The sequence below is a fragment of the Coregonus clupeaformis genome, unplaced genomic scaffold (genome assembly GCF_020615455.1).
Source record: "Coregonus clupeaformis isolate EN_2021a unplaced genomic scaffold, ASM2061545v1 scaf2994, whole genome shotgun sequence".
Taxonomy (NCBI): domain Eukaryota; kingdom Metazoa; phylum Chordata; class Actinopteri; order Salmoniformes; family Salmonidae; genus Coregonus; species Coregonus clupeaformis.
In genome coordinates, this window is record NW_025536448.1 from 27,888 (window position 1) to 55,480 (window position 27,593).

Genomic DNA, 27,593 nt, shown 5'->3' on the forward strand with positions numbered 1-27,593 from the left:
GTACTTTTTCCACCACTGATTATTCATAAATACTTTCCTAACCCTAAATAATATACAGGATCAGAGTATTTTTAAATCTACCAATTGGTGCTGAAAAGGAGATGAATATGCATGTATTTAGGCCTAGATGGCTTTCTTTCTTTGATCCCTAATATTCTGAACTTTTCTCTCCATATATTCTATTGAGTCTGTCAAGAACATTCTAATTAAAGGTACACCAAATTTAAAGGGATGGCTTTAGATATATTTACTGAAAACCCTATTGAAGAACTCTACGACAAACTCTGTTGGCCAGCAAGTGGGAGGGTTTTCAGCGGTTGAATTAAATGTATTCAGCACGTGCATAAGGTAAGTCTGAATACCAACTACTGAGAAGTTCGTAGGAAAGGTGTGTGTAGGAAAGGCGTACATTTCCTAAGTCTGGATCGGGCCCCAAGTGATTTGCAATAGATTGAGTCCCAATGTGATGTCCTTTCATCACATTTGATACACAAAATGCAAGTGAACCATCAAAAACGTTTATATTTTATTTAGGGATGTGTCTAATGGGGGCTACAATAAACACCTCAGTAAGAGATCTCTACATAGCTAAACCTCAGCTTATACCTTATTAAGCACATTTTGACTAAGGCACTACTCAAAATCCAACAAGGCTAATTTGTTTTACAGTGAGCACAATAAGCTGAGAAGCCTAAATCATGACACACAGGCCTAAGCCTCCAGACACCCTAGTCATAGACTGTTCTCTCTGCTACCGCACGGCAAGCGGTACCGGAGTGCCAAGTCTAGGACCAAAAGACTTCTCAACAGCTTCTACCCCCAAGCCATAAGACTCCTGAACAGCTAATCATGGCTATCCGGACTATTTGCACTGCCCCCCCACCCCCACCCCCCACCTCATATTTTTACGCTGCTGCTACTCTGTTAATTATTGATGCATAGTCACTTTAACTCTACCCACATGTACATATTACTTCAACTACCTCAACTAGCCGGTGCCCCCGCACATTGACTCTGCACCGGTACCCCCCTGTATATAAAGCCTCCCTACTGTTATTTTATTTGACTTCTGCTCTTTTTTTTTCTCAACACTTTTTTGTTGTTGTTTTATTTTACTTTTTTATTAAAAATAAATGCACTGTTGGTTAAGGGCTGTAAGTAAGCATTTCACTGTAATGTCTGCACCTGTTGTATTCGGCGCATGTGGCCAATACAATTTGATTTGATTTGATTTAGAAATGTCTTTACTGGATTCCTAAAACTTTATCGAAGTGCATCTTCTATCAATATATCAAATATTATTTATGACTACTAATATCAAAATTGCTTCTAAACAAGTGCACTCTATCTGTTTTCGGCTATATGCTTGAACAACTTTGGAGGAGGAATTGTTGCTTATCCTGGAAGTTGTTGGTGTGACTTCCTGTGGAAGTTCCTCTCAATGAGGGGTTTCAGTTCAGCACACATTTCAGTCTAGCGTATATTTCATGAGTAGCGATGTATCCAGCCTGTCTTTTGTCCGAGGAAATCCTTATCAACCTGTTACTACAGTAGGTTTTGTGAAGTGTGAACTGTGTATCATGTGGATCATAAACTACCAGGGACAAGACCATGGAATTCCACATTTCCTGTGAATGAGATATGCTGTCATCATGTAGCATTCACACCTGCATAGCCGAGATAAGGAGTGTCAAAAGATGAGCAACAATGCTTTTAGTCACAGTTGAAGGGTATTTAAACATGATGATATATATGGTGCATTTAAGTGAAATACATTGATAACACAATTCATGTCTTCTTACTGTACATTAAACAGAAAAAATATGCACATGTATGAGTACCATGCCATAATGTGCTCTAGTAGGACATCTCTGCACTTCAAGTGCCATACTTTTAATTCATTAGCCATCTGCAGAGCAAATGCACTCATTTGTATTTGCACCGCCCACATACCGCACCAAACTGAATTTTTGCGGTGCCTAGTGTGGTGCTCTTTGGCAAAAGGTTGATGCCAACATTGTGCATGGTCAAAAACAAAAATACAGTGTGTAATTTTCCAGTGACATGTTCATACACTCACATACAGTATATTATACACAGCAAGTCAAGGGGGTGGGTTAAAGGGTGGGAAAATGAAGCCAACACAACATACCAACATATTCTAACCCACTACTTCCATTGCCTTAAATTCAGTTAGATTTGTGCAGTGGAGGCTGGAGAGATTGATGACTTCCTGGAAATAAATATCTCTCCAAGTAGCTGGTAGTTTTATTGTAAACACATCAAACACCATCTTCAGTTTAACTCGTTCCCAAAGTCTCTGAGGATGGATGGTATAATAGTAGTAGCAGCAATGGAAGTCCTAGCAGCTAGCAAGCTTTGGCTCTGGCTTGGTTGCCACCAAAGCTATCCTTAAATGGAAGAGAACATCTGAAAAATCATTTTCCTTGATTCCTTAGATGGATATCCTTCCAGCAAGGCACTTGACAGCTTGTCCTCTATTGGTGATGCAACGTATGGGTAATAGCGTTGGGCTCTTTGGTTTTATGTCTGTCTATGCTGTATGGTGCTGTTATATGTGATATGATGAATTCTGAAAATCAGAGGGGCCTTTGTTGCCTTATGTTGTTCAATGCATCTGGTAGAAATAAACTATCAATTTATAATATAAAACCCCCTATGATTCTACCTCCACTGGACTACAGATATTATAAACTATGGATTCTCTGTCTGATAGAAAGGGTCAATAGTAGCCTACTGACTGTACATTATCTGTATAGCATTCCAGACGTGGACGGGATGCAGTTAGCTGGACTGTCCTGTCCCAGAGGGTTCTTTCTCACATTTCGGCTGCTTAAGGGGTGCCTCTGTGTCAGAAGCAGTGGCATGGGAGGACTGAGGAGAAGGCGTGTCAAAGCTCTTCTCCATCCTGCCCCCCTCTCCATACATCCTCTCCTCCCCTGGCCCGGAGGGAGACTCGTGCGTGCGCATGTGCTTGGCCAGGTGGTCGTTGCGCATGAATACGCGGGGGCACATGGTGCAGCTGAACTTCTTGGCGCCGGTGTGCGTCTGCAGGTGTCGCTGAAGTTCGTCGGAGCGTGTGAAGCGCTTGCCGCAGAAGAGCCAATTGCAGACGAAGGGTCGGTCCCCACTGTGCCAGCGTAGGTGGGCCTTCAGGTGGGAGGTCTTGGCGTAGGCCTTGCCGCAGCCCGGGATGTGGCAGTTGTGCATGTGTTTCCTCCGGTCATCGTCAGTGCTCTGGCCCATCTGCTCGGCGTGGACGCAGTTGGGGCACCGGCACACAGACTGGCCCGAGCCCCTGGAGGCAGAGCGGCGCTGGGGCTTGGGCCGGACCGAGGCGGCACCCTCCTGTGGCTCCTCCAGGGAGTACGACTCCGGCTGCAGGAGCTCAGGTCCTCCCAGCGGCTCCATCTTGAAGCTATCCTGGGGGAAGAGGTGAGCGTGAGCTGAGTGTGAGGCTGGGGCCAGCTGGGCTAGCTGGGCAGGAGTACACAGCTGGGGCTCAGAGCCATAAGGCCCCAGGGAGGACTGCAGCCCCATGGAGCTCTGACCAACTGCCTGTAAGCCCACACCCTGGCCCGCCTGCAGGTCCATCCAGCTCCCTGGCCCGGTGTGGAGGTCCCACCACGAGGGAACGTTCATCTCGTCTGAGCTGCCACTAGGGGGTGCTGTCCGTAACCAGGGTTCATAGGGGTGGGCCATGAGACCAGCTGCTGTCTGTGTTGAAGGCTGAGTCTGGTGAGGAGTGAGCGATTGCCGTGTGGGTCCGGGATCTGGTGGGCTGACTGATAACTGGGTAAAGATGTGTAGACTACCACATGGCTGGATGGAGAGCTTGAGGGTCCTATTCACGATTACAGACCTGTTGGCAAAAAACCTTAATGTCAAATTGTAAAATGGTGTAGTAAATTCTTGTAAGATCACTACTGCGTCTAGCCAAATGAATTGAAATACTGTCAGGCTACAATGTAACAAACACAAAACATGCAAACACTTGATCTCAAATCCCCCAACCACATGTAAACCCCCAAACCCAACAGACACGCCTCCGTCTCCAAGACCACCCCACCCCAGTTCTCACGCTGCGTGGCCGAGGAGAGAGCAGACAGGATGGGGGGGAAGGAGACGATGGGAAACGTGTCCGGACAGAAACCTGCCAAATGCATCTGATGCCAGGTACTTCCCATGGCGGAGGACAGTCAAAGAGAGAGCTAAAGAAAACAACTTCAGCAGCCCTATGAAGAGGCAGAGGCGGAGTGGAGATAAACACGAAAGGTGGCGGAGGAAGGAGGAGAAGAGCGAGAAAGAGAGAGAGGAGTGTTGACAGGAACAGCCCCGTGCAGAGATAGTGATAAAAGGAAGAAGATCCAGGGAGGTAATGGCTGCGGGCCAAGAGCTGTACGTCTCTGAGGTTTTCGGAGATGAAGCCTAGCAGACAGAAGAACCTGTTTTTTTATGAATCACACATGATTTACAACAACATCCCTTCAAGGCAACTAACAAAAAAAGAGACGTTGCAATAAAAAACGCCCCGCCTCCTACACACTGGCGGCAGGAAGCATCAACAGTTGCTGACTGACGGCTTTCAGGAGCCTGCGAATACAAGTCCAACAATAACACAAGAACAATGACTTTATCCATATAATTATGGCAGCGTGCTCTAAGACAGTCAGCATCTTGTCCCCATTGCACTGCAGTGCGTAAACTCCAATGGACCATAGCAATGCTATAATACACACCCCACAAATGAGGTTGCCTTGGAATTTTTGAGAGGTGATGGAATGCACCTGTTAAAATTACATTTTTTGTCAAAAAGCTGTAACCCAATCTACAGGAGATGCTTACTTGGTTCAAAACACGAAAATGATTCAAAAAATGTTCTGGCCCCAAATTATAAATTGCCGTCCACCCCCCAAATGGCATTATATTTACTGCAGGAAACAGTAAAGCAGTCTGGGTCTGAAGAGGTTACTATCTTGTTCGTCTGAAGATCCTAGGTCGTGATACCATATCTGGGAGAGGGAGACAATACGCATTGGCCACCCAGACAATCAAGCTTCAATAGAAGGGTCAAGGTTCAATGGAAGACAAGTCCCTTGTCCACAAAGCCATTAAAGCCAGGCTGAGCAAGCTATTTCCAAAACATACAGAAACTTTGCAAAGATAGCCTACAACTTGTGAGGTTCAGATTCACTCTTATCCCTTCCAGTGCTTGAAATGGAATGAAAAAGGTATCAGTACAAATGTTGAGATACTGGTACTCAATCAATAGAACATTTGGTGTGCGGGTACTCCCTATCAATGAGCACGGGCCCAACTCAAGCGCTGATCCCTTCAATTGATTTTCAATTTGCTGAGACAACAAACAAGGCCTTGAAGACCAACAGGATTACGAGCAATGCTTTGAACTGGTCTTTCCATGGCCCTCTTCAGACACTAGAGAGGAGATGCTCTTGAGTTGGAATTAAATCGTAAAGCGATTAGTTTGGAATTCCAGAATTAGAGGTCTGGTGTTAAAGGTCAAGCTGATTTATTTCACATCGCCCCGGAGCCAGAGCTTCACCGCTGCTCTGTAATTTTGGGGGAATGCGAGTCAGATGCACCGTGGCGTGAAGCGTCCCCCTCTTTCTCTCTCTCTTCCCCCTCCTCTCGTTCGCTCTCTGATATAATAACCCTGTAAACAAATAAGAGTGGCCGATCCTCCTCCATTCACAAAAGTGGCTGGCTGGAACACTCGAGAGTATCCTGAGGGTAACAGCTGGCATGGGGCCCCTGGGGGAGGGGAGTCGGGAAAGGAGGAAGGTGCAGGACGACGACAGGGCCGCGTCGTAAAACCTGCCCGACCAAGACCTAACACAGTCTCCGGTTTACTAGTCTGCCAGAGACAGAGGACGCTCTGCCCTACCAAGACCCAGCAAAGCCCCCCTGGTTTACTAGTCTGCCAGAGAGGAGAAGATGCTCCAGGGGAAGAACACATCACGGTAGATGACAAACTGACTTTGGGGATATTCCATGTTGGTTATCGTTCCGATTCAGCCAGTAAAGGGAAAAGTACAAATACAATGTAATAGCAGAATGAGTTTCCCAATGTTTACTGTCACACCCATTAATAAAAACTGATACTGGACCGGAGCTTGTGGATTCTCCATACCTTTTGTTTTACCATCCAACATGTATTTCTATCAAACACAGACATTTATAATTGTCAGTACAGTATGAAGTATCTGTACTCCTACTTCTAAATATCTGTGTTTGTGTTTGAATGGTGTTTGAGTTGAGAAAATATTGTAGTTTAGTCTAATATGTGATATAACGTCATAGGTTCCAAGACGTTATTGAAGACTAAGATGGAGAAATGTAATTACAGTACAGATGAGGATTGATAGTGAAAGTGACAACAAGCAATCTCATACACATACGGAAATATATTCCCTTCTACCTTGGTGTCCCTGTAGGATAGTGACAGTCATTCAACAACCTTGATTTGTCGTATGTTCATGTGGTTTTACGTCAAATGTTGTAAATGTTATGCATTATGTGTCAACATTTTAGCATATTTGCAAACACTCTCGCACAGACATGAAATTCCAATTAAAATACTCAATCAAAATATGAAGATGGAGTAGAGGAAGTGTCTCAACTAGTGTGTCAATAAATCATCATGACTCATATAGAGACAGGTCTACACAGAGGAGCACAATCCATGTGTTGACAGTGTAGAAGTGATATGATACCTCCTGTCTCATTGTATTAGACTACGCAATAAAATTCTAATACACCTTTACATTTCTATGGTTATTGAATGGGAAAACTCACTAGCCACTGTGACAACCGTGAGGCTTAGGGTCCTCTGAGGCATTTTGCCTGTCAACTTTGACATTTAAATGTCATTTAGAAAGTCAAGTGCTCTGGTAGGGTTGGCCACCAAATTCCTTTTACAAGTCCCATACACTTCATAACAAATGAGGGTTTCCTTCTTAATCACCTATGTTTGAGGTAAGTTTTTAGCTGTTTAACAATAAGCCCTAAATTGATCTCCAAGGTTGAGCTTACACAAGTAGGCCTAGTAAAGCGATTATTGTGTTGGCCTATCATACATTGATTGATCAGTAGTCTACTCAAACCAACCAGTAGCTATTTTCCATTAACTTGTGCTGAGGAGTATTTTTTTCGTTCGCTCATACAGGAGTAATATAATTTTGTGATTTATATATATATATATATATATATATTTTAATTAAATTTCAATTTATCAAAGGGGTGCTGAGGGTTCGAATAAAATTAAGTGGTTGAAGAGCTTTATAATTAAGTGATGAAAATATATATATTTTTGTCAATCATCATTTATTTGAAAAACACCGTCACTATCATCATTTGTCACAATAAAGAAAGTTAGACTAAATAAATATCCACCCTGTGGAATGGATAAAAATGTCGATCTTTAGAAAAATTATCTTATTACTGCTGTTTTCATTACACGTGTCGCAATGATTTATTCAACATTGCTTTTGTCGAGTAAACCTGGGTCAATGGAAACCTGCCTAGACAGTCTACAGGGAGGAGTTTAGAACCTGGCGGAGTGGTGCCATGAAAATAGCCTCTCCCTCAATGTAAAAAAAAACAAAGGAGTTGATCGTGGACTACAGGAGACGGGGCCGCAGTGGAGAGGGTCAAAAGCTTCAAGATCCTTGGCGTGCACATCACTGAGGACCTGAAATGGTCCCACCACACCGACACCGTGGTGAAGAAGGCGCAACAGCGTCTCTACAACCTCAGACGGCTGAAAAAAATTGCCATGGCCCCTAAGATCCTCACAAACTTTTACAGATGCACCATTGAGAGCATTCTGTCGGCTGCATCACCGCTTAGTACGGTTAATGCACCACCCTCAACCGAATCGCTCTCTAGAGGGTGGTGCGGTCAGCACAACACATCACCGGGGCACCCGAGTCACGGTCTGTTCACTCTGCTACCATCTAGCAGACAGAGACAGTACAGGTGCATCAAAGCTGGGACCGAAAGACTGAAAAACAGCTTCTATCTCCAGGCCATCAGACTGTTCAACAGTCATCGCGCAATCTTCTGTAGTAAGAGACAAAGATAGACTCACTCACACTAAACACACACACACACCTCATACACACGCAGACTCCTGTACTCACAAATAGATTCACACACATGCATACGCCCATACAGCCAACGCTGCTGTCCTGTCTATAGAGACATTAAACACTGGACCGTTTCTTTTATGCTTTTGATCACACTGTGTATTCATATACTGTATTCTTCACATAGCTCATTGTAATATACAGTGCCTTCAGAAAGCATTCATACCCCTTGACTTATTCCACATTTTGTTGTGTTACAGCCTGAATTCAAAATGGATTAAATATATTTTTTTCTCACCCATCTACACATAATCTCCATAATGACAAAGTGAAAACATGTTTTTAGAAATCTTTTATAAATGTATTGAAAATGAAATACAGAAATATCTCATTTACATAAGTATTCACACCCCTGAGTCAATACATGTTATAATCACCTTTGGCAGTGATTCCAGTTGGGAGTCTTTCTGGATAAGTCTCTAAGAGCTTTGCACACCTGGATTGTACAGTAATTTCACATTATTCTTTTTCAAATTCTTCAAGATCTTTCAAGTTGGTTGTTGATCTTTGCTAGACAGACATTTTCAAGTATTGCCATAGATTTTCAAGCCGATTTAAGTCAAAACTGTAATTAAGCCACTCAGGAACATTCAATGTTGTCTTGGTAAGCAACTCCAGTGTATATTTGGCCATTTGTTTTAGGTTATTGTCTTGCTGAAAGGTGAATTTGTCTCTCAGTGCCTAAACCAGGTTTTCCTCAATGATTTTGCCTGTGCTTAGCTCTTTTCCATTACTTTTTATCCTAAAAACGTCCCTAGTCCTTGCCGATGACAAGCATACCCATAAAATGATGCAGCCACCACCTTGCTTGAAAATATGAAGAGTGGTACTCAGTGATGTGTTGCGTTGGATTTGTCCCAAACATAACATTTTATGGACATAAAGTTAATTTCTTTGCCACATTTCTTGCAGTTTTACTTTAGTGCCTTTTTGCAAACAGGATGCATGGTTAGTATTTAGTTTAGTATTGTGGAGTAACTACAATGTTGTTGATCCATCCTACATGTTTTCCTATCACAGCCATTAAACTCTGTAACTGTTTTAAAGTCACCATTGGACTCATGGTGAAATCCCTGAGCGGTTTCCTTCCTCTCTAGCAAGACTGAGTTAGGAAGGATGCCTGTATCTTTGTAGTGACTGGGTGTATTGATACACCATCCAAAGTGTAATTAATAACTTCACCATGCTCAAAGAGATATTCAATGTCTGCATTTTTTATTTTTACCCATCTACCAATAGGTGCCCTTCTTTGCGAGGCATTGGAAAACCTCCCTGGTCTTTGTGGTTGAATCTGTGTTTGGAATTCACTGCTCGACTGAGGGACCTTAAAGATAATTGTGTGTGGGGTACAAAGACAAGGTAGCCATTCAAAATCATTATTGCACACAGAGTGAGTCCATGGAACTTATTATGTGACTTGTTAAGCACATTTTTACCCTGAACTTATTTAGGCTTGCCATAACAAAGGGGTTGAATACTTATTGACTCAAGACATTGCAGCTTTTCATTTTTGATTAATTTGTAAAAATTTCTAAAAACATAAATACACTTTGACATTATGGGGTATTGTGTGTAGGCCAGTGACAAAAATCTCAATTTAATCAATTTTAAAGTCATGCTTTAACACAGCAAAATGTGGAAAAAGTCAAGGGGTGTGAATACATTCTGAAAGCCCTGTATCTACTGCTGTACATTGCATTCATATACTGGATTCTCGACGTAGCTCACTGTAATATATCTACTGCTGTACATATCGTTTTTGGTGTATATACACATAGATTGCATTTGGACTTCTGATACAGTGTTATTTGGGTTGTCAACTGGATTCATTCTGACATTCGTGATTTCTTGTTTCTTGTTTTTGATTATCATTTGTGTACTTAAAATCATCATGTAGCCTAGGATTATATCATTCCCTTTCACTGAATGGGTTGTTCCCTGCCCCTGTTGATTACAAATTAATTACCAAAGTCCTGAATGTCTTGGATCAATCTGGGTTGAAGAGAATCAGCTTGCACTCATAGGCCTACGCAGGTCTATATGAGGCATGATGTAATGTTGTTTTATTTTTGTCAACTAAAAGTCACCTCTTTATGCATTTCAGTCACCATAACATTCATATTGTAGTTTTGTAGTCTACTACAGCATTGGAATATGTTGTATGAGAGAGTGCAAGATAGCCTACTCCCCTATAGGAATTGGTAAACGATGCACTATAACATATTCTAATGACTGGAATACCATTCATTGTAAAAAATAATTATTACTAAAAAAGGTACCTAAAATGCTTTTTTGTTGGTTTTGATTGTTGGTTTTGATGGTGATGATGGTTCACCATCATCCTCAGTGTATTTTTCAACATTGGAAGGCATACAGATCACTGGTTCTAAATGTTTACCTCAATCATAATGAATAACCCGGGGCGGCAGGTAGCTTAGTGGTTAAGAGCGTTGTGCACAGTAAAACCGAGAGTTCGCTGTTTACATTACATCTACATTTGAGTCGATTAGGCGAGAAGCTCTGTCGAGCGACTTCAGAGCGAATCACTTAACTTTTTAACTGGCCCCCTGTAAGCTCGCTCTGGGATAAAGCGTCATGCTAACTGACTAACACTGTCGAACATTCCCTCCCCTACCGTGGAGAGTGACCAATTTCTAAATCGAGGTCTTTGGGGTGGTGAGACAGAGCGATTGAACCAGGATCTAGACAGTTAGACAACAAACTTTTAGGGCCTCTTTACCTCCTGCTTTATGTTTCATCTGTGACCAGGAAACATTCCCCTAAATATTAACTCAAACTGAAAAGGAGATTTATTCAAATGTCTACTTTATTCTACTTTATTTTGATCCAAATTTTACTATTTTCAAATATGGTATCAACCCCAATCCTTTCCATGAGTGGGGAATGAATTTGAATTAGGCCTTCAATAAAATATATATATTTTCATGACTTACATTTGTATGACTTTCATTACAAATTATGAATTGAAATATGTCTTTCCAAATCTAAATTAAAATACAAATCGAAGACAATAAATACTGACTTTTTCTTAAAAACAAATACTTTAATATTTCCCATTTTTCTTTATTTCAAGTGGTTCAAGTTATTCCAGTTACTGTCCTCTGTTTCATTGTTCATGCAACTATCAATAGGATGTACCCGTCACTTCGATATTGTTCCACTCCACAAGAAATACAATGTAACGGTTACCTCGTTAGTAAACAAGGCGATGCTTATGAAACAAAAACGTTTTTATTGAAACATATATAGCTACCTGTTTATCCAATGGTGCCCGTAGTTCTCTTCCGACGCGATGTAGGAATAGCTTTTTGTAGCCTATTATATTCACTTGTATGAAATTAAATAAATAACCTTGGCAGAAGTTAAGTAAAAGCCTTTGGTAAAAAAAAACTTGAATAAAGAAATAGATATCCTCGTATATCATAAAGTTTCCCTCCATCTCGAGCGGTACAGGGGAGACAAGACAACGCTTCCACGTACAGGTAAGCATACACTCAATGGTGGCAAAGTTTATAATAGGCTATGTATCTTTTCTTTCGCAGGCTCCGCCCTCTTTCGGTGTGTGTTTTACCTTTGAAGATACGCTCGCGCGGCTGTAGGTAAGGAAGTGTACATGTGCATGGCTCACTTACATTACAACGTTCAGACGCATGAGAAAGTTGACAACTCTTTGAACATTCTTGTTACATAATTTTGGGATTGTCTCAGTGTATAATACTTGTATTTCAAATGGCTTTAAAGTTTGCCCACTGCGACTTACTCTCAGAAACACTTTATTCAAAGCATTTGACCTGTCAAATAAAAAAATACTATAATGAATTATGTCGCAATGGACTGATGCATTACTAGAACTGGTCACTTACAAGCCTACTTGCTTATTAGATTGCTTGTTAAAAATAATAAATCAATTATAACTGAATAAACTGGGAATCATTAAAAAACATCACAAATCCTGGTTTTGAAGCTGAGTTCACCTATACATGTCACCCACCTTATTGACCCCATGGTGACACAGTGGCATCTGGTACCATTGCAATAGTCATTATTGTCACTGAACTGGTCACCATGTAGGCTCCTATGTCATCCTATGTAAACTACTGGCAACAGGTCTCTATAGCACAGATAGCTCTTCATTGTTATGTGTACATAATCTACTGTAACCTGTTTAGTCTAACCTTCAGTATCAGTTCAATTCTCAATTGTCAAGAGACCACAATTTACAAAACAGTGTATCATATATTTTCATCTACTGCATGTTACAGGCAGTGTAGGTGCCTTATCAAAGCTCAGTGGGGCACCAATACACTGGTCCTCTTACTTTTGCCAAATGAGAGGAAACACTTGTTAACTGTTGTCTGTCATAGCAATGAAAATACTGATTATATTGAATACAATCACATTGTTACATCTCTCCCTAAACATAACATCACCGCTCTTCACAGTTTTATCAGCCTCTTCTTCTAAAGGTTTTATTTTTTCCCTCTCAGTTAATTCCTTTCCTGTCACAGCATGTTGGTGGAGTGACTTCAAATCAACTGACAAACAGAGACCACAGACAGACCGGCGGGAAGTGGTTTACTTACTTACTGCCGTCTTCTTCTCGATCTCTGAAGCAGCAGTTTTTAAAACGCTGAGTTTGTACCAATGATGCATGTACAGTGTGTCTATGGTTTGGACTGCAACATAATAGGATACAGATGTATTTTGTTTTGCATCATATTATGAAATATTGACTCTGATTCACGTTTTCTGTAAAAAATAAAATAGAGCCCTCTAAATCCTGATCATAACCATGAGTAATACAGTGCCTTCAGAAAGTATTCATACCCCTTAACTTATTCCACATTTTGTTGTGTTACAGCCTGAATTCAAAATTGATCAAGTTAATGTTTTTTTCACACTCATCTACACAATACCCCATAATGACAAAGTGAAAACATGTTTTTAGAAATGTTTGCTAATTTATTGAAAATGAAATACAGAAATATCACAGTTACATAAGTTTTCACACCCCTGAGTCAATACATGTTAAACACTTTTGGCAGCAATTACAGCTGTGAGTCTTTCTGGGTAAGTCTCTAAGAGCTTTGCACACCTGTATTGTAATAAAACAATTATTCAAGCTCTGTCAATTTGGTTGTTGATCATTGCTAGACAACCATTTTCAAGTCTTGCCATAGATTTTCAAGCAGATTGAAGTCAAAACTGTAACTCGACCACTCAGGAACATTCACTGCCTTCTTGGTTAGCAACTCCAGTGTAGATTTGGCTTGTGTTTTAGGTTATTGTCCTGCTGAAAGGTGAATTCATCTCCCAGCGTCTGGTGGAAAGCAGACTGAACCAGGTTTTCCTCTTGCCTGTGCTTAGCTCCATTCTGTTTCTTTGTTATCCCGAAAAACACCCCAGTCCTTAATGATTACAAGCATACCCACTTGAAAATATGGAGAGTGGTACTCAGTAATGTGTTGTATTGGATTTGCCCCAAACATAACACTTTGTATTCAGGACAAAAAGTGAATTTCTTGCAGTATTACTTTAGTGCCTTGTTGCAAACAGGATGCATGTTTTGGAATATTTGTATTCTGTACAGGCTTCCTTCTTTTCACTCAGTCAATTACTGTAGGTTAGTATTGTGGAGTAACTATAATGTTGTTGATCCATCCTCAATTTTCTCCTATCACAGTCATTAAACTCTCTAATTGTTTAAAGTCACCATAGGCCTCATGGTGAAATCCCTGAGCGTTTTCCTTCCTCACCGGCAAACTGAGTTAGGAAGGTCACCTGTATCTTTGTAGTGAGTGGGTGTATTAATACACCATCCAAAGTGTAATGAATAAATTCACCATGCTCAAAGGGATATTCAATGTCTGCTTTTTTTTTTTACCCATCTACCAATAGGTGCCCTTCTTTGTGAGGCAATGGAAAACCTCCCTGGTCTTTGTGGTTGAATCTGTGTTTGAAATTCACTGCTCGACTGAGGGACCTTACAGATAATTGTATGTGTGGGGTACAGAGCTGAGGTAGTCATTCAAAAATCATGTTAAACACTATTATTGCACACAGAGTGAGACACAAAATCTCAATTTAATCCATTTTAAATTCAGGCTGTAACACAACAATGTGGAGAGAGTCAAAGGGTGTGAATACTTTCTGAACGCACTGTATGTGTGTAGCGTGTTTCAATAAAACAGACTGACTGTGTATTGCAACAGAAAACTGTAGCCTACATGCACTGTGCTATAAAAGTGCTTCCTTGATCAGGGATGTATACTTTTCTTCCATACTTACTAGCTTTCCCACCCTGTATTGAAAAGTCCACACAGAAATAATTATTTTCAGTAGGGGATTGAGCTTGTGTGCGTTCTCACTAGTGAAATTAATCTGGATACACATGTACACAGAGAGGGATCAAGTTGCTGAATTGGGGACCACACACAATGCCTAAATGATGTTTACCAATGTCTTTCAATAGTCAGGCATATTTCTTTGTGAATCAAATTCTTCCAACTCCAAAAGAGACTGTTTAATAACATTTAATTACAGTGCATTTAAGATCAATTACAAGGGGCTTACAAATTCTCTTAATGTTTTTAATCTGTTTAGATGGCATGTTGGACCATTTTCTGTCCGTGGTTGCATTCTTTTAAGTGTGTCTTTCATAAGGTTGTGTGTGTTTATAAATTGTTTGTGTATGTTCGTGGATTTCACCTTCAACCCCTCAAACTGACGTCAAAGACTATTTGATAGGACTTGTACAGAAACTGTAGTATGTTCAGATGTCAAAGGTGGTTTACCTCAAATTCGGTCCACCCTCTTCCAGTCATAGAGCTGCTTGTAGGCCTTTACACTGTTCACAGCTGGATTTGAACCTCAAGCAGTTGGTTGGAGATGGTTAAGCCTCCATTTCAGGAGACGCACCATAATTTTGGACCTTAAATCCTTCAGCTATAACCTGGGTGCCAAGGACCCACTATAGGCCTCATCCACCCTCACCTCCTCCCTCATGTTGCCCCACGCTTCCTATGTGTCAACTCATATAAATCCATTCACACTCTCGGAGGCTTATATAGCTCTCTAGTCCTGAGGCACATTCTGTATAGCTGAATCTCTCTGGTCGAATGCGGCAGAAAAATCCCACAAATCCCTATGAAGTGAATCATCTATCACAGATAGTGAACAAAGTACATTTTCTCACATTGTTGGCCATTCTCCTTGGATTAAAGCTGTTTTAAAAATGCTTTCATTGACGTATCCAGAGATAAACAATACAAGGAACGTATATGTTGTGGTTTTCTGTTCCACACTTGCCTTCGTCATCCAGTATCACTAAGAGGCTTCTAGATATTTAAAAAAAATATATATATAAAAGAAGACAATTATGTTCATAATCGTACTCATAGTTGATGTGTTCATGTCTATGGTCTACTAGTTTATTTTCGTCTATGTCTTTAGTTTATTTAACTTTTATTTGTACTGATTTGTCTCATAGAGATACAAATCTAATTCGCAAGAGAGACCTGTTGTAAATAGCCTAACATTTACTAACCAACCATGAAGCATGTTTTACGTGAGTCCCATGGGAACTACAGTGGTGTCTCAGACAAAGCCTAATATCACCGTTGGAGCCTCCAGAGGGATTGGCCAGGTAAAGCCTCATTTCCCCTCAGAGGGAAAAAAGTCAACTAGAGTAAACATTAAGTGTACAGTAGTAGACTTCCTATATCCTTGTTTACTATTCAAAATCCCATAAGAGGAGGTACCGGCTGCCGGGGTTCTGAGTCTGACTGAGTCATGTTTCTTTTCTTCCCGTCTTCATACAAACACACCTAGACACTCACTCACCACAGCAGCCCCCTCTCCCTCGCTCTCTGCCTCCCCTTTCAACTTCAAACCCAGTCATTTCTGCAAGCTGCTACTTTGATTGTACCAAACACCTGTATTTTTGGGGAGAGACTTCCTCAGTAGCCCCCGCCTCCCATCTTTGATTGTTAAACAGCAGTGGCGCCGCCATTACTGTCTGAGAGACTGATGCCGCCCTGCTTCCCCTCCTCCTCCTCCTCCACTTAAGTTCCTTTTAAACAGGAACTTTAATTGGTCTCGGAGTATGGCAAGTTCCATTTTATTTTATCCACATTCCACCATTCCAAAGTATCTCAGTTGTAGATGAAAGACTTTGAATCTCATATTCCTGTGTGTGACAGCTGCGTAAATCAGAAAGAATCATAAAACTTCCAAAAGTCATGCCAGAAAGCAGAGTCATAACATTCTAGCTCTAAATCAACTAGATTATGACTATTCTCCTGAATGCGAGGAAAGTGAGAATCAGAGGTAACCTTAGTAGAAAATGCTGTCAGAGTTGTTTACCTTGTCTTAGGTTGTAACAACAGTACAGAAAGAGTGTGAACAGACCAGACACACACACACACACACAGCCCTCTTCCCCTCGCCCTTAATACCAGGCTTTATTATCCAACCTCTCATCCCTGCCATCCTGTCTTCCCCTCCAGATGAATGTCCTCTCCGCTCTCCACCAGCTGTTTCCGTGCCAGAACACCCCTCATCTTCCCGGGCCGCTGGCCTCTTGGTTCAGGTGGTAGATGGTAGTCTGTCTTTGGGGCTGGGCCATAGGGCCGCATTGTCGCAGTGCCTGCGTGTCTATGAGAGAATAGCCGCCCTTACGCCCATTAGCAGGAGTGTCAGTGTGCTTACATCGCCACATGCCAGACCGCCCTTGTAAATAAGAATTTGGTCATAACTGAGGTTATACAAAAATAAATAACTTGTTTGGACAGCTTCAAGGGAAGAGCCTTGTGATACATAGCTCAAAACTTTGGAGGGCCCCCACCTTTTGTGGATGAAAGAAAATTAAATGATAGCCTTTCACTTTATTCACGCGGACTAAATCAGAAAATGTAACATTTTAGATAACAAGACAGTTTTTTTCATCATAATGCAACTAAATATAGCATTTGTAAAGATGTAATGTTAACTTATGTAAATATGCTGTGGTCAACCGGTGTTTGCTTTGAGAGTGACTTGGGGGGGTGTACGCCCACAGTGTGTTTGTTTGTTTTAAAGTGTGTCTGTTTTGTTTAGTCTGTGTGTGGTATGCGTGAGTGCGTAAGTGTGTGTCTGACTGTGTGTATGTGCGTGTGTGCATGCGTGTGTGTCAGTCAGAGCGGGGTTAACTGGGTGTGGCGGTCTGTGCCTGAGGTGGTTGTTTACTTTTAGGGCTTTTAGTGTAGTGTTTGTGTCTTAGCACAGACAGGATGTGCAGAGGTTGTCAGCACGGTTCATGAGATGAAAGAACGGGGGGGAATAGTCGAGCCGGTCAGATAACAGGCTGCCTACCTGAAAGAATAAGAGCCTGCTGCCTCCACCTCCACCTCTATGTACATTCCAAGTGTGCTGCACAGTGCCACAAAGAAACACCTCTCACCACCGTGGTGCTTTGACATTCTCTTTCCTAGACACTAAACACCCAGACAGAGCTGGGCATAGCTGAGCACTGATATGGCCAAGTGCTCAACGACAACTGGAATCACAAGCCAAAAACCTAAAGGTTAAAGGTGTTTGTGTTTGTACTTCACAAGTATCCTTTTGTATGTGTGGACGACACCCTATTAGGCTTAGGCAACAAAGGGAAACACATTAGCTATTGATCAAAAGCGTGAAGGAGACTTGTAGACTTGGAATGGACTCAACAACCCCGTTTACTGGTGCCAAACATATTAGTAACTGAGGGTAATAACAATGTCCTAACCATCATTTTGACAGCAATTTCAGAAATGCTGTTTGGCTGGTTTAATATCATTTCCTTTTGCATTGCCAAGCTACTTCCATGGAGTCTCATTGTCAAAAAAATCAACTCACAGACAGGGTCAGTGTCCTGAGGCTGACAGTCCAGCTACAAGAACACCAACTGGGATGTAACATTGAGAGTTTTAGCACTGAAACAATTTGCATACAAGGCCTAGTGCATGTTTTGCAGGACAATGAGTGACAACTAGATACATACATATGTCATATTTAATTTGATCACTTTGTTGTTGCTGCGAATGTTCCTGCGCTGTAGGATTTACATAAATTAACTGAATACCTGCACTAACACACAGTTATATTAACATTATTGCACTTTTCATGTAGCCTAATTTTGGCCAGCTAATAGCCTAACCACCAATCAAGGAACATTACATTGGCGGAACAGCGTGAATGGACTAAATGTTCAAATCCTGTTGCTGTGACACAACAGGTCAAATTAAGAGAGCACACCTGTAAAATGTTTTTATTTCTAAATGGTAAAACAGATATGTATGAAAATACCCTCAAATAAAACCCATAACCTGGGATAGGATAAAGTAATCCTTCTACCCCCCCCCCCTAAAAATAATAATAATAATAATAATAATAAAATAAATAAATTGTGAAGTGGTTATCCCACTGGCTATAGGGTGAATGCACCAATTTGTAAGTCGCTCTGGATAAGAGCGTCTGCTAAATGACGTAAATGTAAATGTAAAAGATGATATTATGTACTGTCGCATCATATGAAACATTTGATCTCAAATCCAAAATGCTGGAAATTTTAATTCTTAGCTTCACTGTCAAAAAAATATGTAGGTAAGTGTATAAGACAAGGGATGCAGGTGTGTGAACAAGAAATCAGTAAGTACATTTTTAGTCACACATAAAAACAGAAAGCTTTAATAGGTTTGTGAATTATTTTATTGAATGGCTTTACTTGCTACGGGTATTTAGTACCAGGAATCCATGATACGCCTCATGCTCATGAACCTCATACCACTCATGCCGCCCATGGCTCCCATTCCCATGCCCATGCTGAAGTTCCTGTACTCTCCAGGCCTCATGTACATCATCCTGCCTCTGAAGTGGGGCTGTTCGTACATCAGCCAGTGGCCTTCCATCACGTTGCAGGACTGGCATTTGGACATGTAGTAATGATCCATGATGTTGTCACAGTCGTCCATCATCTCGTGCATCTGACCTCCGAAGTTCTCTCTCTCGTAGATCCTCATCCTGAAGTTTCCTCTGTGCTGTTAGGATAAAAGTACAGGTTTCATTGATGAGATAATTATTTAGAACATTGTTTAATATGAGACTGTAACCATCAACATATGTTTTACTTTCAATGACAAGATGTGACTATTTTAAGCTGAAATATTTTCAACCCTACCATGGCGATCATGCGGCAGGACATGATGCTGTCACTCATTCCAGAGTGCTTCATGTAGTCAGGGTACTCGCCCCTCCTCATGAAGTACTGGTTTCCCATGTAGTTGTTGCGGTTGTACACCATCCAACAGCCACTCTCGACCCTGCAGGAGTGGCACCTGCTCAGGTAGGAGCTCATGTCACTGCAGTCACTGCTGCAATCATATGAACGACCCTGGAAGTTCCTGTCCTCGTAGAAGACGATCTGAAAATAAAAAGGAATCATTTATATGAATTAAACAATTGTATGAAAGAAACATTTTAGAGAAATTTGGGATAGTCTACTATTCAGTCACAATGGTAACCAGGATATTGGGATAAGTCAAACGTTCAAGTTCTAGTTTGTGGTGCTAGAGCACTAGAGCCCTTTTGTATACCAATCTATAAAAATATTGGTTTATATTTTCAAAACCTTCCCAGTGCTTACCCTGCCCCTGTTCATGTTGGTGGTGGACATGTTTGCTCACTGTGCTGATGGTTGATGCTCCTGAACTGACTTCCTACCTGGTTTAACCCTTTATTTTATACCTGACCAAACCCAAAGAATCGCTAGCTCCATTGTTCAAACCCCTGACCCAGCAACATGCTATAGCGGCCTATTGAGGCCACTGAGGTTACGTCCACATTTCCAGAAAAGCTGTTTTTCAATTGGTTGTTTCTCTTACAAAGTAACATAAAGCCTTTTGGGAGTTTACTCTCAAATTACTCTAAAATGTAAAAAGTTCTTCATACATACGTTTTCAAATCTTACTTGAAAGATAACTTTTATTAACTAGAAAATGACATTTCCTGAAGTAAATGTGTGTGCTTGAAAGTATTGAAGTGTTTATGGTTGTGAAATAGTAGTAGTAGTGGTAGTCGTAGCAACAGCAGTAGTAATGGTAGTAGTAATAGGTTTTCCATAGGCTATGGGTCAGTTATAGTTGCATATTTTGGGGTGGTTTGTTGGTTTGGAGTTATTATAGTGGGTTATAGTGGGCTAGTATAGTAGGATAGAGTGAGTACTATAGCATCATAAGCCATATTATGTGTTTTAAGGTCTCTAATGTCTGAACGCTTTGTGGCAGTGATTTCAGTTTAGAATGTTGAAACCTGCATTCTGCCTTTAAAATGAATTGGGATATAACAAGCTTTATAGTTTTTGAAGTATGAATGGTAGCAATAAACTGTGTTAAAGCAATCAAAGTTGATTCAGTCTGCACATTTCCACGTTGGGTTGGTGTTTGTAGCTAAAATGGATTAAGAGCAGTGGTGAATCCAACATTTGCCTTTGAAGTTTATGGAGTTTTTTATGTAGATTTAAAATTATTATAGTTCAAAAAGTACAAGTGGTATAAACAATCTTCTGAAAAGCAATCTAAGTTGAGTCAGTCTGCACATGTCAACTTTGGGTTGGTGTTTGTAGCTGAAACAGTTCAAGAGCAGTGGCAAATCCACATTTTGCCTTTAAATCTAAGGAGCTTTTATGCAAATGTATAGCAGTTATGTTCAAAAATTATACATAGTATCAAAAAGCTGTATACAAGCACACAATTCCAGACTGGTCTCCACGTTTTAAAGATTGACTGGAGTTTCTATCTTTAATGGTTCTAGAGGAGTAACAGCTCAATTGTTTTACCTATCCTCTCCATTTAAACCCATGGCCATTAAAATGCATTGGGATTTATGCAAATGTATTGTAGTGTGAAAAGTAGGCTGTAAGTAGTATCAACAATTATTTGAAGACAGTCAGCCTGCACGTTTTAAAGTAGTTTTTTTAGTGTTGGTAGCTTTTACAGTTTTGGCGCTAGAGGTGGCAGTGGAAGGAGAATAATAAGTATGCCAGATTTCCAAAGTTGTTTTGTTTTCAGGAAGCACATCTAATTATTTGACATGATAGCACAAACAAATCTGGGACCAGGCTATTAGTGCACTGAGAATAAAAACATACTGGTTATTAATAATTCTATTGTAGCCTACATGCCATGGATGGGATGGATTTCCTATTTTTGAGCAATTAAATGAACTATTTGATAATAGAATATAGAGGACACAAATCTAGAAAGTTGTGATGATTTATTCTTGAATCATGCTGAAATGTTTCCAATTACTTTATTTGGAACAGTCATTGTGCGCTTGTTACGCCAACATCTGTTGGCTATTTGTTGAATAGGCTATACTTGTTTTTATGTTATGTATTTGCAGCAAGTAATAAACGAGACTAGACCTTTAAATACGGACGTTTGGATAAGATCACGTGATACAGTAGCTCACTACAACCTGTCTTCTCGTAGCTACTGGGTCTGGTCTTGTGATTAAAAAGGTAACAATTTTCCTGTAGGAATTTGCAACGTATCAGTAGCTACAGTAGCCCTGTTGCTCAACAGATTATAATGACAGCCAACCCTTGGATTGAAGTGAAATGACAGTCGTTTATTTGTACATTTTAGCGTGATATCTCCTGAAACCGGGAAATAACAGCAGGGGTACATCGCTACCGTTATATAGGCCCTATCTTAAATAAACATTTGACTAAAGCCCATTTAGTCTATAATGCCTCCACAAGACGTCGATCACATTGGTTAAAATGTTTCCGCATTTTATAATAGGACGGCGTTATTAAATAGCCATGTTGATAAGAAGGACCATTCGGATTTGTAAAGATTACCGAGAAGTGCAGTGCACAAGACTGCCTCCTTGTCGCTCTTTTGAGAAGGGATTGGCAATGCACTAGTTGACAGGAAGAACATATTATACCTGAGACTTCCCTAAAGAAACTGTATAGGCCGGGGATGGATGCCTTATGTCACGTGAGCCCATTCTATATGTGTGCCCATTCTATATGCTTCTTAGACTATATACAATAGTCATAGTGTGAGATAGATGAAATGAAAAAAGGTAAAAACATTACATTAACGGATAGCAAATAGTGACAGTGATATACAGTATGTGTATATTATTGAGTTTGTTTAAACATTTATACAATTTATCGACCAACATACCTATGAGTATTCCTGATTTTACCATTGTATGACTAAGGCCAGGAGTTTTTCCTGATCATTTGGCCTGACCAGGAAAAACTCCTGGCCTCCGATATGATACCAGTTTATTTTCTGGTAATAAATGTGTTATGATGTTTGTTTGTCCCCTTGTTCATGCAGGATGGCAGAGCCTGAGCCGCCTCTCTCATGTGACTGCTTTGTATCCCTGCCCCCCGGCTCGCAAGATGATCACGTGATCTTTGGGAAGAACTCGGACCGTCCTAGAGATGAGGTCCAGGAGGTTCTTTACTACCCAGCAACCAGTCACCCATCTGGGACCATGCTGGAGGTAAGCTAGGCCTAGCTTCACTTCACCCCATAGATTGACCCTGCTGCAAACCACAACCTGCTGCCATCTTGGATCGGGGCTCTCTTTAAAAAGAGATTTGATCTCAATGAGATGAAACCTGGATGAATCATGGTTAAAGAACTAAAATCCATCTGCCCTCTGAGTATTGTATGTAGGCCTGTAGTCAGAGTGTAGGCCTTTATGTTAAAAATGGTCACAACAGGTGTTTTGCTCTGTGACCAACATCACTAATTGGATTAGAGTTGTTTTCACTGGTGAGCAGTCAGTCTGGGCAAGATAACGGAGAAGGGTCATCAAAGCTCTAAAATACCCCTCCTTTGTATACACGATCAACATTTTCTAATTTACTATTCACAAAGTTTAAAGTTTGAATGATAGACTATCATTTATACGTATTTTTGCGCCTTTATGTTATCAACGGTTTATATGACAGGCTTAAGGTATTGGCTGAGTACGTGTTGGTATGGTTTGCCAGTAGATTTTATGTTACAATCAAATAAAAAGAGAATTGAACAACAATGTGAGTCTCCATCTCTCGTCCTACAGTGCACGTACATTCAGATCCCCCAAGCAGAACACACCCATGCTGTGGTCCTCAGCCGGCCTTCCTGGCTGTGGGGGGCCGAGATGGGGGCCAACGACAAGGGGGTCTGCATCGGGAACGAGGCTGTGTGGACCCGTGAAGCCATCGATCCAGGGGAAGCCCTGCTAGGAATGGACCTGGTCCGGTAAGCACTGCTAACCCTAAGTCAGCATTCCAAACAGTAGTGTTGTTTTGGGGGCCAAGTGAGTCCTAACTTCAGAATCACATCACTCAAAGTTTGGTGTGAATAATCAATGCATTGATGTAACTGGTAAATTTGTTGAAAAGTAGATATACTTGCACATCTCCAGTTAGGATTTCAGCCTGTAGTCGGAAAAGCAGATAGGCTACTGTAAATGTACTAGGTAGACTTCCTTCATCACAGGTTAATACTTACATGTGTGGGTAGGGACTAGTTGTGTAAACAAAGATAGGCCTACTGCCGAAACATTGCTATGGGAGTTTTGATTGAATCCGGCCCAAGTGTGTTTTCACTTATGTCATAAAGCTGTCTTTACATTGTCATAAGCATAACATAAGATTTCATAAACAGGGTTGAATCAAAATCCTTATCTATTCATCTCTGCATACGCAGTTTAATGGATTTTGTAATGCTCACGCACCATGGAGCGTATTGAAGTGTAACGCTGAACAAATCAATGTAACAGTTAGCAGTTGGCAAAGGCAGCCGCAGGTTGCTCCTGTTGTACCACTGACTGCAGTGGTATATCAGCAGCATGACTCTAACCTACTCCAGGGGTTGCTGCTCTGTGGCTGACCCTGTGCTGCTACCAGCCTCTCAGGTGTGTGTATGTGTGGTGTCTGGGGAATAATATAAGACAGAATGTTCTATTCTATTTGATTCTATTCTACTCATAATCTATTCAGTTCTACCGCTATACTTCTATTCTACCGGTATTCTACTCTACTCTACTCTATTGACAGCTTGGGGTTGGAGCGTGCGGACAGTGCCTGGGGGGCGGTGAGTGTGATCACTGGTCTGCTGGAGCAGCACGGCCAGGGGGGGCCATGCAGGGAGGATCCGGCGCCCTTCAGCTACCACAACTCCTTCCTCCTGGTGGACCGCAATGAGGCCTGGGTCCTGGAGACCGCCGGCAAGCTCTGGGTGGCACAGAAAGTCACAGGTGAGGAAACTGTTCTAACACCGTGGGAGCTGTAGCGTGAATGAACTTTGTGGGGGGAAACTGAGGGTGGCACAGGAAGTTACATGGTGAGGAAATTGCTGTAACACCACTGGAGCTGTAGTGTGGACAGTAGTCTGTTTTGAAACAGAGGTTGGTTTTGGGGTGATCTCTGTTAAGAAGTCAAATCTTGCATAACTTGGTCAGCTGAGTGATTCATTTCTTTGTTCATACAGTAGGTTTTAGAAATTGAAGTCTTCACCCTCGCATTAAGAAATCTCTCAGCCAAAGCCCCCCCCCTCCCTCTCCTTCCGATCCGTGTGGGCACACGTGCAAACCACTCGAGGCAAAGTAGTTTAAGCACTGCCTTCGCCCAATCCTGATACGTGCAAATAACCAGTGACGAAAACCCCAAAACCGGAAACAAATGCTGCTCCTTATCTCACACATCCCATTCAGTCTCTGCAGATTCTTCTCGGTCTACACGCAAAATCTGCTCACGGGAGATTTGTTTCGTGGTTTTACCCTTATTAAGGTTAGGATTGGGGGATGGTAAGCTGATCCTAGAACGGTGCGTATCTGAGCAACTTCTACCAGCAGCATACAACTATGCACCCCCCCACCTGTCTTTGCTTCCCACAGAGGGGGTGAAGAACATCTCCAATGCGCTGACGATTGGGACGGATATCTCGGCGGAGCACCCAGAGCTGCGGAGTGTGGCCCAGGCCCAGGGTTGGTGGAGCGGCGAGGGAGAGTTCTGCTTCAACGAGGTGTTCAAGTCTGAAAACCCCCCCGCCAGGATGGAACTGGCCAAGAAGCGCTACAGTGGGGGCACACAGCTCCTCCAACAGCATGATGGTGAGGGAGACTATTCTTTCTATTCTATTCTAATCTAATTCAACACATTTAACTCCTAATAACTGTAAAAACTCCCAAAATGATGTTAAAGCAGGCTCTATTAACAACACTATACATGGTTGGTTAGGTTGGCGTATTTCTTATACAGCTATTTTTTACGACATGTAATAAAGGCCTGGTATCCCCTCTTACCATAGAAAGTACGTTGAATGTAACTAGCTATCTAGCTATGCCATTTCCTGTCTCCTGTCATTTCCTTTCCCATAAAAATATACGACTAATAGCCTACTTAGACAATACATTTTCTGGGTTCCCCAGGTTCTGTGACGGCCAAGGTGATGATGTCCATCCTGAGGGACAAGCCCAGTGGGATCTGCATGGACTCTGGGGGGTTCCGCACCACTGGCAGCATGGTGTCCATCCTGCCCCGCGACCCCAGCCTGCCCTGCATCCACTTCCTCACTGCCACCCCCGACCCCTCCAGGTGCGTCACCTCACCGGCCTGGTCCCAAACGAATCACTCTGACCCTAACCCCATTGTTGTCTGCTCCTTGTGTTTAATCTGAATGGGCTGGATAAGTGTGTTTACCAGAGAGCTATGTTGTAATGTTACTATTTTGCTGATACCTTTCCAGTTCTTCCAGATTTGCAAGAGGGACTCAACAAGGGTGTAGGAGAAGTGGCAAGGGATTGGTTTGGAACCAGTCCCAGGAACCCCTCAGGCTATCTGGAAGTGCTTCTTAAGATTCAGACTCAGATAACCTCTTTGCCTTTTATCTCTGTATTGCTCTTCTTCATCTTCATCATTTCCTCCTTTGGCAAAACTGCGTCTTGATTGGAGTTTCTCTGTGTCTGTGTGTTTCATTTGGTCCTTACCCCTCCCCTCCTCCTTCTTCTGGGCTGTCCTCCGACCCTGCCAGGTCTGTTTTCAAGCCTTTTATCTTCTCTGAGTCTGTGACCCCAGTGTCGAGGGTGATCTCCCCACAGTACGGCCCAGACGACCCGGTCAGGAAGCAGCCGCGCTTCCAGAGCCAAGTGGACCGCAGGCATGACCTGTACAAGGCCCATGAGGGGGCCCTGCAGACTATGGAGACCAACCCGGTACGTGTAGGAGGGGTTAGAATCAAATATGGGGAGAATATGCCACGGCCCACTGTAATAGGCTACAATTTCATACAGTATTTGCAGCAGATCCTCTTTTTTACATTGATGAGTGTGGGTATGGACTGATGGATATTATATTATGTACATCACCGACTATGAACTGTATTTTTGCATGTGTTTGTTTCTGTCCCTCAGGATGCAGGGAATGCTATAACGGAGACGTTGAGGATGTTGGAGGGCCAGTGTCTGACGGACATAGCAGCCCTGCTAAGTGGAGAAACACCAGCAGATGAGGAGCTGGGGGACCTGTTCTTTGACTGTGTGGACACGGAGCTGAAGTTCTACCAGTGAGGAGGTAAGAACTGTGTGTGTGTGTGTGTCTCTATGTGTTTCAGAAGTACAGTAACCTTCTCATTACTCCAATGTTGCCTCCAATTGCTCTCTGTTACAGCGCCCTCATGTGGAGATCGATAGTGCTTGCAGATCGGCAGGAGATGGCCCTGGGACTGTTACATCCTGTGCTCCTGTTAGATTGGCTCCCTCCCGTCTCACGCATACAAACTCCCCTGATGCCATTCCATTCATAATTAACACAGAATATAAATGTCTTAACGTTCCAAGGGATTGGAGCATCATTATCATCTGTACCACCCCAGGGAGCAATGCTTGCACCACATTAGTGAGTATGTGATGGACCACTACAGGAGTGTATGTATGTGACTATGTGTAGATCTGTTTGACATTAAAACACCTACTGTAAGTATGCCATTTGTAAAACGTGCTATTCATTGTTGCAAGTGAATGGGGGTTAGTTGACTTGACTGCCCCCATGGGAATGAACTAATAAAATATTAGCTCTGTCTGCTGATGTGTCTGTCCTGTATTAACACTGTAGTTTAAAACAAACACTGCAGTATTCAATTCAGTAATTCAGTGTGTACTGAAGTAATATTTAGTACTGTTAAGTAAAGAAGTAAAAGAATTCAACAAATATTGTACACTTTTGTTAAAGTTTGGGAATTTCTTACTCCGTCCTGTTGGTGGCAGTGTTGCACTTCCAATCCTATAAAACATGCTAGCTAACAACTTCAGAAGTAACCTAACCAAAAGATTGGCTAGTATATTGACAAGATC

General features: G+C 41.8%; 3 protein-coding genes across 3 annotated transcripts; 1 reads left to right on the top strand and 2 right to left on the bottom strand.

Moving 5' to 3' along the window:
• Nucleotides 1-1,166: 1,166 nt before the first annotated feature.
• LOC121532835 (transcription factor Sp6) lies at nt 1,167-11,691 on the bottom strand. The gene is made up of 2 exons (XM_041838627.2): nt 11,464-11,691; nt 1,167-3,883 (listed from the first exon to the last, which is right to left on the bottom strand). Exon 2 carries the CDS (start codon nt 3,721-3,723, stop codon nt 2,806-2,808), a length of 918 nt encoding a protein of 305 aa, XP_041694561.2. The 5' UTR covers nt 3,724-3,883; nt 11,464-11,691; the 3' UTR covers nt 1,167-2,805.
• Nucleotides 11,692-18,907: 7,216 nt separating this feature from the next.
• Nucleotides 18,908-19,908, bottom strand: LOC121532999 (gamma-crystallin M2-like). The gene is made up of 3 exons (XM_045219993.1): nt 19,870-19,908; nt 19,405-19,647; nt 18,908-19,264 (listed from the first exon to the last, which is right to left on the bottom strand). Exons 1-3 carry the CDS (start codon nt 19,897-19,899, stop codon nt 18,965-18,967), a joined length of 573 nt encoding a protein of 190 aa, XP_045075928.1. The 5' UTR covers nt 19,900-19,908; the 3' UTR covers nt 18,908-18,964.
• Nucleotides 19,909-21,650: 1,742 nt separating this feature from the next.
• On the top strand, nt 21,651-27,321 carry scrn2 (secernin 2). Its single transcript, XM_041840401.2, has 9 exons — nt 21,651-21,744; nt 22,583-22,751; nt 23,319-23,500; nt 24,301-24,500; nt 25,140-25,355; nt 25,674-25,839; nt 26,276-26,456; nt 26,655-26,814; nt 26,911-27,321. Exons 2-8 carry the CDS (start codon nt 22,584-22,586, stop codon nt 26,808-26,810), a joined length of 1,269 nt encoding a protein of 422 aa, XP_041696335.2. The 5' UTR covers nt 21,651-21,744; nt 22,583; the 3' UTR covers nt 26,811-26,814; nt 26,911-27,321.
• The last annotated feature ends 272 nt before the right edge of the window (nt 27,322-27,593 follow it).